Here is a 13,980-nt window from a genome sequence, read left to right on the forward strand (position 1 = left end):
AATCTGGCTTTCGTATCAAAGGCCGGGATAAACGTTTCCAAATAAAAGTTCAAAATGTATTCGAGGCCAACTTAGCGCTTTATATCGTATTTACACAAAGCAAATTCGTATAACGCAAGCGTAGGTGGCTGGAATAGTTTGACATTGTTTTGAATTCTGCTCCCGAAAATTTTCCTTTTCAGTTTATATGTTTTATCAGTCGTGTTGTATTTTACAAGCTAAATCATGTGTTGTAAATACTCTGTTGAATTAAACTTACACTACCAATTGTGTCCATTCCAACACTAATCGGGAATTCAATGCAACCAGCTATCGATATTTATTATAGTGCGAAAGAATAATCTGTCCTTCAATACTGAAGATTGGGCGCTGTCTTTGCATTTATAATGTAATGAATCAAACAATAGTTTAATAATATTAACATATTAAAAGTGATATTTTCTGCGTTTTAATTAAAAAAACAGCAATAATTCAGCATGATTTTATCATCGGTACTTTTCTTACCTTCGTAAAAAAAAAAATTGTGTTGCTCTAACGAGGTGCAAATCGTCTGATGACATTGCTTGCCAGCCACTCAAGTAATAAAACATTACAAAAGAACGTGAAATAATTGTAACCGGGTTTTAATTAATTAGATAATTCATTGTAGATAATGTTGATCGTATAATTTTATACGTTATTAATTGCACTGCCGAAACAATACATTTTTTATATCATAATGTAGTAAACGAGCAAGTGGCCTGAACCTGAATTCACCAAGTTAGCAGAGCAATCTGTGCACATAGACATTCGCAATTTCCAGAAGCTTTGCGTGCCTTTAACACATTCGCTGCCACCCACGCACGGGTGCGGGGTACGGTGTCTATGCTAGGGGCCGTCCACGCACCGGTGCGGTCTCTCGTCGGATTAGATTCACGAGCGCGGCACTCGGCACTGCGCTTGAAATTTCAAATTTTCTTAATGTGTTTTTGGTTTTTGAGTATGTTGGACGGTTGAGTTCTTATGCAGAAATAAACTTTTAAATTTATTCCAGCAAAAAAATATATGTGGTCTCCTGGTTGACCTCAAATTTTTCAAATTTTTCAGGTGGCAGCAAACCTGTTAATCGACTAAGAAAGGACCCTTTCTTTATAATAAAAGAGTGGAAAGGGAAATTAGACAAAAACTAGGCTACCGAAACGCACACACTGGTCAGACGAAACGAGGAATTACTTCCACTTCACGCTTGTCTTCTCTGTGGTCGTGGCACCGAACCGGCCAATTTAGTGTTGTTGTTGGCTCTACCACTGTATAACATCAGAGAGTAAGATGCAAATTGTAAAAAAAAAACAGTTTATTATTATCATTACATTTTTAATTAATAATATTACGTTCCATTTCTAAATAAAAAGGATTAATAAGATCCATTTATCAACATACACATAAAATATAAATTATCACTTAAAATAAATAATATGTACAAGATTCTACTTTGTCCAATCACAATGGCGAATATCAAACCGGATCCGACCTCAATACGAGCGCCTCTCCCGCCTGCAGCGTCACCTGCTCTCCGTCTATAGTAGCCCTGTAACATATTATGTAAATAATACAATAAACTAGTTTTATATTCTTTTATAAATGTACATAGTAGTGTATTGTAACTATACAATATACGTGAATGCAGTGGTACTGAATTAAAAAAATAACTTTACAATTCGTGCCTATTTGATACTGTTCCATTGTAAGCAGTATTAGGACGTTTGAGACACGATTGTGACACTCTGAATATAAAATAATTGTTAAGACTTGTTCTAAAGACTAACACGAACGCCTGATACGATCACGAGGTACACAAAGTCGTTATTTTTTAATAGCAAATGTGATTTTGAAAAATTTGAAGTTTAACTTTTCGTAGGAAATTTTTAGTTCAACTTACCCAGCTAGTCTGTTCGAATGTACACTAGATACGTATACAGTGGCGGGTAGCTTGAGATGCGGCACGCGGTCCAGTCGCACCGTGTCAGATGTGTCAGCCACGTTGAACAGCAGCACATAAGTCCGATGTGTGGGCAGCGTCCTCACCAGGTATAGCGTGCTGTCCGACAACGCTCTAATATCGTACTCGCCGTAAGCCAGCGTCTTCTCCTTGCGAAGAGCTGTTAGTGCTTGGTACACCTGGAAATTACAACAAAATATTTATTGAAGTACGATAGTCTCTTAAGTCCTTTGAACATCTCAAGGGATAGAAGTTTATACTCTCGTATACGTGCACTACCTTGTAATGACTTCGAACATCTTCTTTCTGTTTCGCTAGATTTATTTCAGTGAAATCATCAGCGACCGGTAACCAGGTCTTCTCTCCCGTTGAGAATCCGGCGTTGGTACCGTTGTTCCAATGGTATGGGGTTCGGGCAGGATCTCTGGAGTAGAGTTGGTAGGTGTCCTCGTCTCCTCTGTTGCAAGCTTCTACGTCAACAGTGTCTTCCCAGCTGACGTAGCCATCCCTCATCCCGATCTCTTCGCCCTGGTACGTCACTGCCACTCCCGGCAGCAACATATTGAGAGAGTTCAAGCCGTCCACCATATTGTGCCGGAATCGAGTCGGCATTCTGTTGTTGTCATGGTTGCCAAACTGAACATAACATTTCAAAAACTTTATTGAATGTAGTTAAGCAACTTTGTGAGTAGTAATAATCTGTACTATGTTTTTGGAATTTCTTTATTTATAAATTAGAGGAGCTAGCTTTGTAAACACTTTAAACATCTTTACTACTTTTTATTGAAAAAAATATCAACAAATTCAAGAATTCTTACCACCCAGTTAGGAACACCGCCGTGGGGCATGTACGTGAGCCACCTAAGTATAATGTACACAAAATCTCTAGCATTGGATTTGGCAGACAGGTCCGTGATAAAGTCAAAGTTGAAGGGAAAGTGCGCCCCCACTGCGCCCTCCTCGTTACCATAGTATAACATCGTCATCGTCACATTGGCGTAACCTTCCGAGAAGAGAACTCTGCAATATTAGGAAAAAACATTAAGTTAAAAAAGTATAAAAATATTATGGAAAAGATGCTGCTTACACAACTTTATATAAAGTATAAAAATACATACATAGAAAAGCATAGAAAGAATGTTATTGCAAAAAGATTTATAATAACTGACCTAGTGTCACCAGGATTGTCCTCAAGATATTTGTCGACGAATTCCCTCCATTCATAAACGATGTCATACAGCTCGATCAGGTCTTTAGTGTAGAGTGGGATCGTGTAGCCCAACTGATGCGATTCGAAATGATTTATTCCACTTAGAGGGTCGTCAGGGTAGCTACCGTTGTGGTCAGCGGGGTTCGCTTCCATCAGGTAAGGCAGAGCATCCACTCTAAATCCATCAGCGCCCTTGTCTAGCCAAAACTGCATTATGTTGAACATCTCTTGCCTGACCACTGGATTTCTAAAGTTGAAGTCTGCTTGCTCGATTGCGAACTGATGGAGGTAGAACTGTTGACGAGCCTCGCTCCATTCCCATGCCGATCCTCCGAACTGGCTAACCTGTAAATTATAACAATAACAAACACATTATTGGTATATTACGATAAACAAGAGGTATTGAGCTTAGAAACATGAGCATTATAACTGTTTGATTTATAAAAACATTCATAGACTTTAAAAATACCGTAAAAGCGAGAGATAGGAAGATAGTACCGTAGTGAGGTTTCAATCCTCAGAAATGAAGGAACAATAGATAAATCATTGAATAAAACGTACCCAGTTAGAAGGTGGACGCATAACACTGGCATTATTAGGATCCGGCCCTGGCGAGTCAGCCCACACGAAATAGTCTTCATATCCCGGTACTCTTTTCTCAGAATTGATGAAATACTCAGACTCTGTGCTCGCATGATTGGGAACAAAATCCAATAGTACTTTTATACCTGCAAAATAAATATTTATTTATTTATTATTCATATTCATTTAATAAAAAGTATGACAAAATATATTATATAGAAAATAGTGCAACAGCCTGCTGCGGAATTCCATGGCTCAAGCAACCAGCATTCAGGACTGCAGAGACAGGAATCTTCTCACTATGTGCGCGGTTTCTAAAATCTGCCTTTTGTATCGGTCCCTTAACTCAACTGTTTAGCGAAAGCTTCTTAAAATATTGGTCGAAGATTTTAGCTATCAGTCCAATATTATTATTACGGAGTCAATAAATAAAAAATCTTTTTACAGTTCCGCATAACGTTTATCGATTTTAATATAATTTTTGTACTATTATATATATCTAATAAGCAGATTTTATCAACAATGCCTGATTTGATATCAACATGTACAAATAGTTTTATATGTATAATTATCATTAAATAGAAGATAAATTGTTTTAAGTATTACGATTTATCTCATGTTTTTAGGAGAAATTTTATGTCACCTATGAACGAGAGGCAATAGTAAAAGAATCAAATTTAATTTCTAGTTTTTAGACGAAATTATTGACACTGACCTTGAAAAAAATAATGTGTGCGGAAGTTAAATACTTGCCTAATTCATGGGCTTTCTTTAGTAATTCCTCAAAATCTTCCATAGTTCCATATTCGTAGTGAATTTTATAAAAATTGCTGATATCATATCCGAAATCGACCATAGGAGATTCGAAAATCGGCGACATCCAAATAGCATCAACACCGGCGTCCACAAAATGTTCCAACTCGCTGATGATTCCTGCAATTACGACAATTGGCTGCAATTTACTTGACATTTGACGATTATGTTATTGTTAGGCAGGAAGTACACCTATACTTTATTGTAAATCATGATTACGTCGGTGACTGATGGCGTAATCTCTGCGCAAAATATCAAATCACTATCATAGTCAAAGAAAAAAAATAAAATAAATAAATCTTAATTTTATTAATATAAAAAAATCTGATTATTTTGTTATTGTTCTAAAAAGTACTATAAAAATGCAAATTAGAAAACTATTTAAGAAATTCAGCTTGGATCTGATTTAACATTTATAATTGCCGCCTTATATTACAGATTTGATTACACACTGCCTTTAATTTCTTTAGTTTTAAATTGTCATACATCTAACCCTGAATTTACTTATCTAAATCAATCCGCGTTGTTCGAATTAATCATGATTGCACGTTTTTGTCCTATCATTTCTTGTAGGCCTTTTTTTACATAACATCTTTTTTAATATTAATAACATCGATTATTTTTATTTAAATGTTTTTCTGCTCTACTTCAAAAAATAACAACACCTTTTTATGCATACGCGTTAATAGGCATGCAGTCTTATCTGTTTATTTTAAGCTGTATCGAAATTGTTTTTACTTTTTGTTTTGTCAATTGATTCAATAACAGTATTTATTGGTTCACTGTTCTCTTATCTTACTACCGAACGATGTTTTAAGGGCTGCGGAATCTTCGGTAATGGAATCACAGTCAGATTTTTGAAGCAATGTTTCTGTTGGGATCCTAAATATTACTATTAAAGTACTAACTTGCGATTATATCGTTAAATAAAATAAATTTTACCTTTCAAGTCGCCGATGCCATCTCCATCGCTGTCTTTGAACGACCTCGGATAGATCTGGTAGAGTATGCAGTGCTTCCACCAGTCGAGGGGTAGCAGCTCGGGAGGTGCAGGCGCAGTGGTCTGCGTCGATAGCACCGCGAATGTTATACCGACTGGAAATTGAATATGAACATCATTAAAAATATTTTAAACATTTTGAATAGAGAGATAAGGTTATGTAGTATTCTCCGCTTCCTCTTTTCATCCGAATTTATGGAGTGCGTTCTATTGGAACAAGTAAAAGAGAAATTCAAGTTGAGTGACATATATAAGAGAGAAGTGTAGCCGATTTCTTATATAAACATTGATTTTAAGAAATTCATTGTTATTTTTTTATTATCAAAAAGCCAACACTTGGGCATATTACTGCAGGCTCAAATATACTGATAAAGTTTAAAACCATTTGGGCATTTGTGAATATTTTTGTATATGATGTTTATTTTTCTTAAGCCGCTTGTAATCTTTAGACAAATTACAGCATACGTTGTTACCATTAATTCATTATCTTATCGTGCCTAAGAAGAGATTATAAAAATAAATATAATAATGACAAATGTTGCCTCATCTATAACGAAATAAATCTAGTTACTATATTACTTAAAATTAAAACAGTGGTCTTATAAATAACGTGATCGGTTGATTTATTAGTTGATATATTAAGTAGATACTACTCGCTTTATTTTTGAAAATGTAGTCTAGAAAAATAAGCGTAATCAGAGCGGATCAATGCATAGTCAGTGCGGATCAAAATACGTTAATAATTGGTCAATAGCTTACTTGCAATGCCTCCCACGACGGCCAGGGCGGCCACCGCAATTGCGGCCGCTTTCAGAGCTGTACCCATCGCGTCTGTGCCGGGGACAATGCGCATGCGCACCTCTCAACCATTATTTATCATGGATTAAGCCGACTTTACAGATTGTGCTATCATGATTGATAATTATTTTTGCACTAGTTGGGGTGTTTAGATTCTAATGCCGATATGATAATAGTGGACCCCACATTACAAAACTTAAGGTTTGTGCAAAGTATTTTGGTGCAGCCTGAGTTTATTCTAATATATTTGTGCAGTACCTTGTATTGCTTTCTCCATTTGCGACAAAGATTGAACGGATCCTAATAAGATTCCAAGTTGTTTAGTAGTTCATGCATTAAATTATATTAAATATGCACTAAAATAACAAGACATGTTCCTTTTTTCCAATACAGAAAATAAATAAATGAAGAAGAAAATGCTTATCTTGACACAACATTTTGTTATTTGTAAGAAAAGTGTTATTAAAAGATTATCTGAATTAAAGTTGTTGAAAAGTTGAAAAATAATGTTCATCGTATAATTAGCATACTTCAGATACATTCCACGCTCTAATAAAGGAAATTCTTGTAAATAAAAACAAAAAAATAAATTACATATGTTCCAGATAAATTTATCAATTTGGAGCGTCGGTGGCTCAGGGGTTAACCACTTGACTTGCAACCTGCCGGTTCTGGGTTCGATTCCCGCCATGTACCAATGTGTTTTTCGATTTTCGATGTACATTTATCCGATGTTCTTACGGTGAAGGAAAACATCGTGATGCAACCTGCACATATCTGTAAAGAAATTCAATGATATGTGTGAAGTCAAGCCGCACTGTGCCAGCGTGGTTAACTATGGCCTAGTCACCCCTAACTTGGGGTAGGCTCCGAGCCTAAAAGCCTAAATTTATCAGCAATACTTTATGTGAACGGATCTCTGAAATTAAATAATATAAATGTTACGTAAAACGTATCTACATATTTATGTGTTATATAAACTAATGTAGACAATATTTTCCACTAGTTGTCGCCCGCGACTCCGTTCGCGCCGAATTAAAAAAAACATAATAAGTAGCTTATGTATTCTCCCAGACTATGGTCTAGATCTGTGTCGAATTTTATCAAGATCCGTTGAGCGGTTCCACGGATACCTTCAAACCAACATCATGATGGCCAAATCAATGTGTGGGCCAAAACAATTGAATCATGTCTTTTTGACTTTTACATGTACATGACTAGTACTTCGCCGATCGTTGGATAGATTATTTTATCAAAACATACAATCAATTTTAATCCCGACATTATCAACTCCACACGAGTTTTATAATCCACTCGTTATCAATTAAATATCCGGTAAATATCTAATGCCGCATAAAATGATATAAATTTTAATTACCATGTTAATTCATTTTAATACACACATTAAATTACCAATATAAAATATTTTTACAACTCTGTCGCCTGCTATAAATAAACTCCCATTATTAGCTCACAAGGAATGTAAACTATATATAGATTACTTTTGTATTAAAGTTAGTTCCAACTTCTTTAAATAAATTACGCATATTTCATGTGATAACGTTATCAATACAACTTATGCTATCTAACACTGGTAATAGTGCGATACTATGAACTAAAGCTGGGGGTACATTCATTATACCCATCTGTGAGGGATGTATTACTATTGTACTCCCAAGTGTGTCCAATCCCTAGAAACATCTGCTTATTTATACTCGATAAGCAACCATATCTGCTTGATATTCTTATGTATTACTAACTGTCGCCCGCGACTCCGACCGTGCGCAGTTAAAAAAAATGGGGAGGGGTTATGAAAAATAGTTCTCAGACCTACTGAATATGCTCACAAAATTTCATGAGAATCGGTCAAGCCGTTTCGGAGGAGTATGGCAACGAAAACTGTGACACGAGAATTTTATATATTAGATTTGCTCTGTTTCCTTTATCTTAATTGACTATTTGTTACTGTTTTAAGAAAAACAATGTCATGATTTTTAATTAAAAAGATATCTTCTAATACCATCCAGGTCGCATACGTAATCAGCAAATACCAAAGAAGTAAGTAGTACTTAACGTCGTAAAAGTTTCAAAAGTACAATCGAATCCACTCCTCTGCTTATTAATGACGTCGGCTGACAACTATGTCGTTGCAACTCATCGCATTATTCAATCTAAATGGCGATGATTAATTGAGGAGACGTCAGATCCACTCATGTTAGCAACTCTGGCCGCTTGTGCGCGGCGCGTGTAAGAAGCGAATTGATTTTTCGCAGATTTTTTTTCATGGGACGCATTAATCACACGCAGGGCAGGGTGCTTAATTAATCACGCTGATCTCCGCAGCCCCTGTCGATATCAGGGCCTCGGCCAGGGTCCGCCGCCTCATTTACACTGGAATTAGGCGGTGTACCGCCTAAACGAAATATTCGACGATCCAATCGCGGCGAAGCGGTACGTGAGAAAAATATTATGAGGTCGTATGAAGCCATTATGGCTGTATATTTAGTGCTCGTAAGCCGAAGGATTTCGCTCCAGTGTGCGTATACGTAATCAGGATTACGGTCCGTTAATCATGAGGAGAATATAAAGTTAATATTACTCTCAAAGCTGCTTATGTACAATATTATGTAATCATATTCATTATTTGATTAATAATATGTGTAATAATAATTCAGTAATTTATAAAAGATTCTATTATTTTTTTAACTAAGCATTTAGCGCCAGAATGGAAAGGTTTCTGATTGGATTCGGTCACCATTTTTACAAGATAAATAAAACATGGAGAATGTTATTTTCGCGAACTAAAAAGCACTAACTGTCATGGCGATGAATATATGTTGTAAGCGTAGACTCAACGAACAAATATAGTCGTTTTCTTTACCCGCTTACTGTCAAAGTTGTTGTCAAGTGACTTGCAGATAGTTGCCAAATTTATTTTTCTATTAAACTTGCGATATGTTTTGTTTTTCAAACAAGCTAATTAAGAATTTAAGTTATTCAAACATTTGTGAGACATTGTCATTAACTAATCTAGAAAACGGCTAAAACACTCATATACACTTGTCCGGTATCGGCACCGGACGCGTCCGCGAAATAATACCAGACCCACTCACTCAGATAAAGAGCCACCGATGGGCTCGAAACTAGTCGGTGCTGACACCGGACAAATGTACGAGAGTGTTTTAGCCGTTCCTATATTAGTTAAGAATTTAAGATATATTTATTTATTGATTTTAGATTTCGTGTAAAATATATGTAATAATAAAAAGAAAGTTGTCTATTGAATCTTCAAACGAATTTGGGTCAAGGGATTCGAAGGGTCTGTGAGGTTAAATTTTGACGGAAATTATGAACACGCTTCGGTCTCCGATTCCAATCTTTACTGACGCTTTTTCTGAAGTAATTAATTATTCAAGATTCGTAAAATACATCAACATTTTATGTATAGATTGTGTAAAGAAAGGTATTTACTACCTTTTGATATGTGCATATATTAGCACGACGTGATATTCCTTGGATAGTTTGATGTACTTAATTTGTTACTTACATACCAAGATGTGATTTGCCAAAATTACTTCGTATTTTTTGAAATATAATTGATTTACAAAGTATTTTATTCAAATAAAATTTCCGAAAGATAAATAAAGTAGTCTACTAGTAATGTTGCTAACGTTAATTTCGACTCTAAGATAATTACAAACCGTTTTGTTTTATTTCTAGATATTTCCTAGTTAGTCCATGAATCGGAATTTAATTACGCTAAGACTAGACGATAGAGAAAATACTTGTGGGGGAACAAAATAAATTGCACGCGATGAGTTTTTTTTTAATCCAGTTGTTTAACATGTCCTTTTTTGCATCTCGGCCGAGAGAGAATTTTAATTGCGCCTGTGGCTCCAGCGCCGTTCGCTCCCCGCAAGCCGCACCTTCACCACACACTTGTCTAGAGAATGTATGAGACTCTTCTGGATGTTTTGAAATTATGTGAATAAAGTTGTTAAAACATTGAAATTTGATATTACCTACTACTTAAAAGCGGCGTATGTAATTTTTGGAATATGATTTTATTTGTGTGATGCATAAATATTCCATTTTGGCGAAAAGTTTTTATTTTTGAATTTTCCTATAATATTTATAAAAATGTTACCACAATTCTTTGCCTTTCAAAATAACAAACAGTGGAAAAAGTTACGAATAGAACATCAAAGTCATCTTTAACCAATCAAAACAAACCACAGAATAAAAAAACGAAACGAACGATCAAGCGTAACTTCGGAATAACCGCGGGCGGGAAAAAAAATGAAAAAGAGAACTAAAGCGGATGTTTTCGGATATGCGGCTACGCGGCGCTACGAGCCGGCTATGGGCTACGGCTATTGCTACGCGGGGCGGGGTGAACGACCCAGTGGTGAATCGGGTCGATACCCTCCCCGTGCCTCCCCCGAGATCGCGTAGGCTCGCCCTCTTCAAGGATGGCTCGTGGGTGTAACCGATCTCATGTAAATATTTCCTTTAAGCAGACAATAAACGTTTAAAATATTTTATTCAGTTCTCTTTAGTCAGTCTGCCTCGGAAGTACACAAAAATGGTCTTAAAACAAAGTTTACTTTTAAAATAACAAAAGAACTCTTATTATTTTTAAATATGAGAGGAAACTAAATTCAGTAAGAATCATATTTCTCTTATCGCTTCATATTTACCGTCCTGAAAGCACAATAAGGAACTAAGTTAAACATTGCTGTAATGGGGTGAAAGCCGTATTATAACCTTCGTTTTACTATTAACTTAGGGGCCTATTACGACAATTACGTGTTATCACCCGGCAGTAATAACTTATTACGTGGTAATTACGTCAGCGGAAGTCCTGCGGGATACGTGACCACATCCTATGGTAATACAGTTTCATTGCATTGTATTGTTCAGTAGCTTTATTCTTATAACTAGGAGTTTGTACTGTTTTTGGATTAATATGAACAAGATCTTACCAAACTTGTAGGTCTAGTTTCTAAGGTTAATACAATTACCCCCATTCGTTAAGTCTCTTAAAATATTAATAGGAATCTCGATATCGCGTGTAAAGAATTGTCTACGAGGAAGTAATGGGGTTTTCCATTCGACGTGAGACATTGTCTGTGAAGGTGCGTGGCGTACGGCACGTCAGCGACACGGTAAATAGGTTAATGTGTCGGCGCCACTTCGATAATGGAAACGTGGGCTACGGTACGTTTTACAGGTATTTTCTACGTACACCTATTGTTGAAATACACTGTTTTAACGGCGCTTTCATATTAATGTAAGGTGAGAATTAAAAATAAAATTTGACGTGCTTATACATTATATTGGATAACAAAAAACAAGGAAATGACTATGACTTATAGGTATGACAGGTATTTATAAAGAAAAGGGCGTTTTGTAATTGCAAAGTAGATAAATATTAAATTAGTTCATACGTTACACGATTTATCTCTTGTACAGAAATATAAAATAAAAGGCTAGCTACGTTTGAAACTAATTGTACAATGTTCAGAAAGTCATTGATTTTGTGTTTTTCATACATAAATGTAAGATTCCAAGAATTACGATGCTATCGCTTTTATTCTCGGTTAGATAAAGTTAAAGATATTTTGTGCAGAATGTAAAAACATGGTATGTTAAAGTGTTCCTGGAGACCGGATCGTATTGCGTTTAAACTGGAGCTCGTATATTTTGCTTGAAACGCGCGATTGCGGGGATAGCCGTCGGGCAAGTAGTAGTTTGAGAATCAGTGAACATCACATAGATACTAACGTGTGTAAAGCGATAACGATTTTTTGCCTTTAAAATGCAAGTAGATAATTGCGTATGAGAGTAAAGTAATCTTTATCTTTGTCTTTATGTTTGGTAAATGTCATGTCTGATGCGATTCCTTAAATGACGTAGCAAGTTTTGCAAATTGTAGTACATCGTTTAACATTCAGGGTATTGCTGTTCACTAACTCCATTTGAAGCTATAATTTGCCACATTAAACTTAGCAATGGCAATTTTATGGAGCGAAAAAGAGGGATGTCTAATAATGTAATTACATCGGTCGTCATTGAACTAAGGAAATTTCCATCCAAAATTTTATGCGCGGACCTCCACAGTCGGAAGACGTTGCTTAAATATGGGGCCAGGAAGTGGATGATTTATTTATTTTTATTTTTTTTACAATACAAAATTGTTGCATTAAATATATTAAAAAAGCTACTAGCTATCAGTAAACTATCCTATCCTATCCTATACTAGCAATCGGTAAACTATCCTCAAGTAAGCATAATTTTAAAAAAATACTTTTGTTCTGCAAAGAGAAAATACGCATTGGTGACAATTTCATACTCTACTAGATTTAAAGTGACAAATTATTTTTTCTTGCTAATCAAAATTTGCATTATTTAATGAATCTACCGGTATATAAGATATAACTATTTTTCTTGATTTGTATCATCGATTGAAGTGTTTCTTGAAATTAATCTTTTAATCCTTTACTTTATGTTTTATCATGAATAAATCCAATGGAAAATTATAGTTGATAAACATTGCCACTTACGTATTACATATTATTATATTATATACATTATACAATATACATATGTACATAGTACATATGTCTATTATTTATTACGAGTAAATTTTTCACAGATGATTTATAAAAAACGGACATTCAATTTGTATCCCAAAGAAAAAAAAGTATTAAAGAACAAAAGAATGGTAAATCAAAATAATGTGATATTTTAAAGCTCATTTATTTTATAAAATGGCAAAACATATTTTGAGATCTAAAAATAGGAAGTGTCGTTTAACGCTGTAAGTTGGATTAAGTGACATGCTTCTTGTGTCTTATGTCACAAGCTCTATGGCCACGTAAAGCGTCGCCGGAGGGGTTTTGTGTGTCCGAGCGGGACGACTGCCACCCGACGAAGCTGTCTCGCTCCGTTTCATTTCCGTCTCTCCGCGTGTTTCGTCTCGAATCGAGATTATTTTCTTGAAATTCGTTCGTAAATCCCATTCCATTAACTTTGTTTTCGACTTGCCTCTTACGTTCTTGTTATGTTGAATAAATATCGTCGATATGACTTCGAGTTAGTATTTCATCTATTTATATTTTATATAAAACCCAAATTGTAGTTATTTTTAAATTAAAATAAAATGTCTGAAAAACTCCTTAAAATTATGAATAGCAAAATACGAATAAACTTAATGCATGGTAAAATTGTGATACTCTCAAATGCATACAAGTGGCTAAAATAATTTCAACTATGTATTCAAAGATTATGTACATATATAAGTATATGTATTATAATAATAATGATAATATTCAAAGATTATGTACATATATAAGTACTTATTTTATTAAAGAAGTAAACCCACATTTATTCGATCGTAAAAACTGTTTGGCAAATCCGTTTTGGTAAAGACGGCTTAGCTGATACGTCTCTCACAGGGCGATAAGCGAGTATTGCTGACACCGCAGCGGCGCGGCCACGGCGGATACCCCAGACTTCGAAAATTTGCGGATCATGAAATCCTGCTTAGATTATATTTGAATAATTCCGGAACGTTTTTAATTAACGTTGTGAGAT

At 35.3% G+C, this 13,980-nt stretch overlaps 2 protein-coding genes across 2 annotated transcripts in view; one reads left to right on the forward strand and one right to left on the reverse strand.

Moving 5' to 3' along the window:
• Positions 1-13,980, forward strand: part of LOC106712749 — a 50,450-nt gene that overhangs the window by 12,672 nt on the left and 23,798 nt on the right. The window lies entirely within an intron of this gene.
• On the reverse strand, positions 1,376-6,441 carry LOC106712807 (maltase A1). The gene is made up of 9 exons (XM_014505454.2): positions 6,343-6,441; positions 5,526-5,678; positions 4,524-4,703; positions 3,750-3,916; positions 3,148-3,533; positions 2,797-2,998; positions 2,258-2,614; positions 1,919-2,157; positions 1,376-1,567 (listed from the first exon to the last, which is right to left on the reverse strand). The coding sequence occupies exons 1-9, from the start codon at positions 6,434-6,436 to the stop codon at positions 1,495-1,497; spliced, it is 1,851 nt and encodes a 616-aa protein (XP_014360940.2). The 5' UTR covers positions 6,437-6,441; the 3' UTR covers positions 1,376-1,494.

The sequence above is a fragment of the Papilio machaon genome, chromosome 1 (assembly GCF_912999745.1).
Source record: "Papilio machaon chromosome 1, ilPapMach1.1, whole genome shotgun sequence".
Taxonomy (NCBI): domain Eukaryota; kingdom Metazoa; phylum Arthropoda; class Insecta; order Lepidoptera; family Papilionidae; genus Papilio; species Papilio machaon.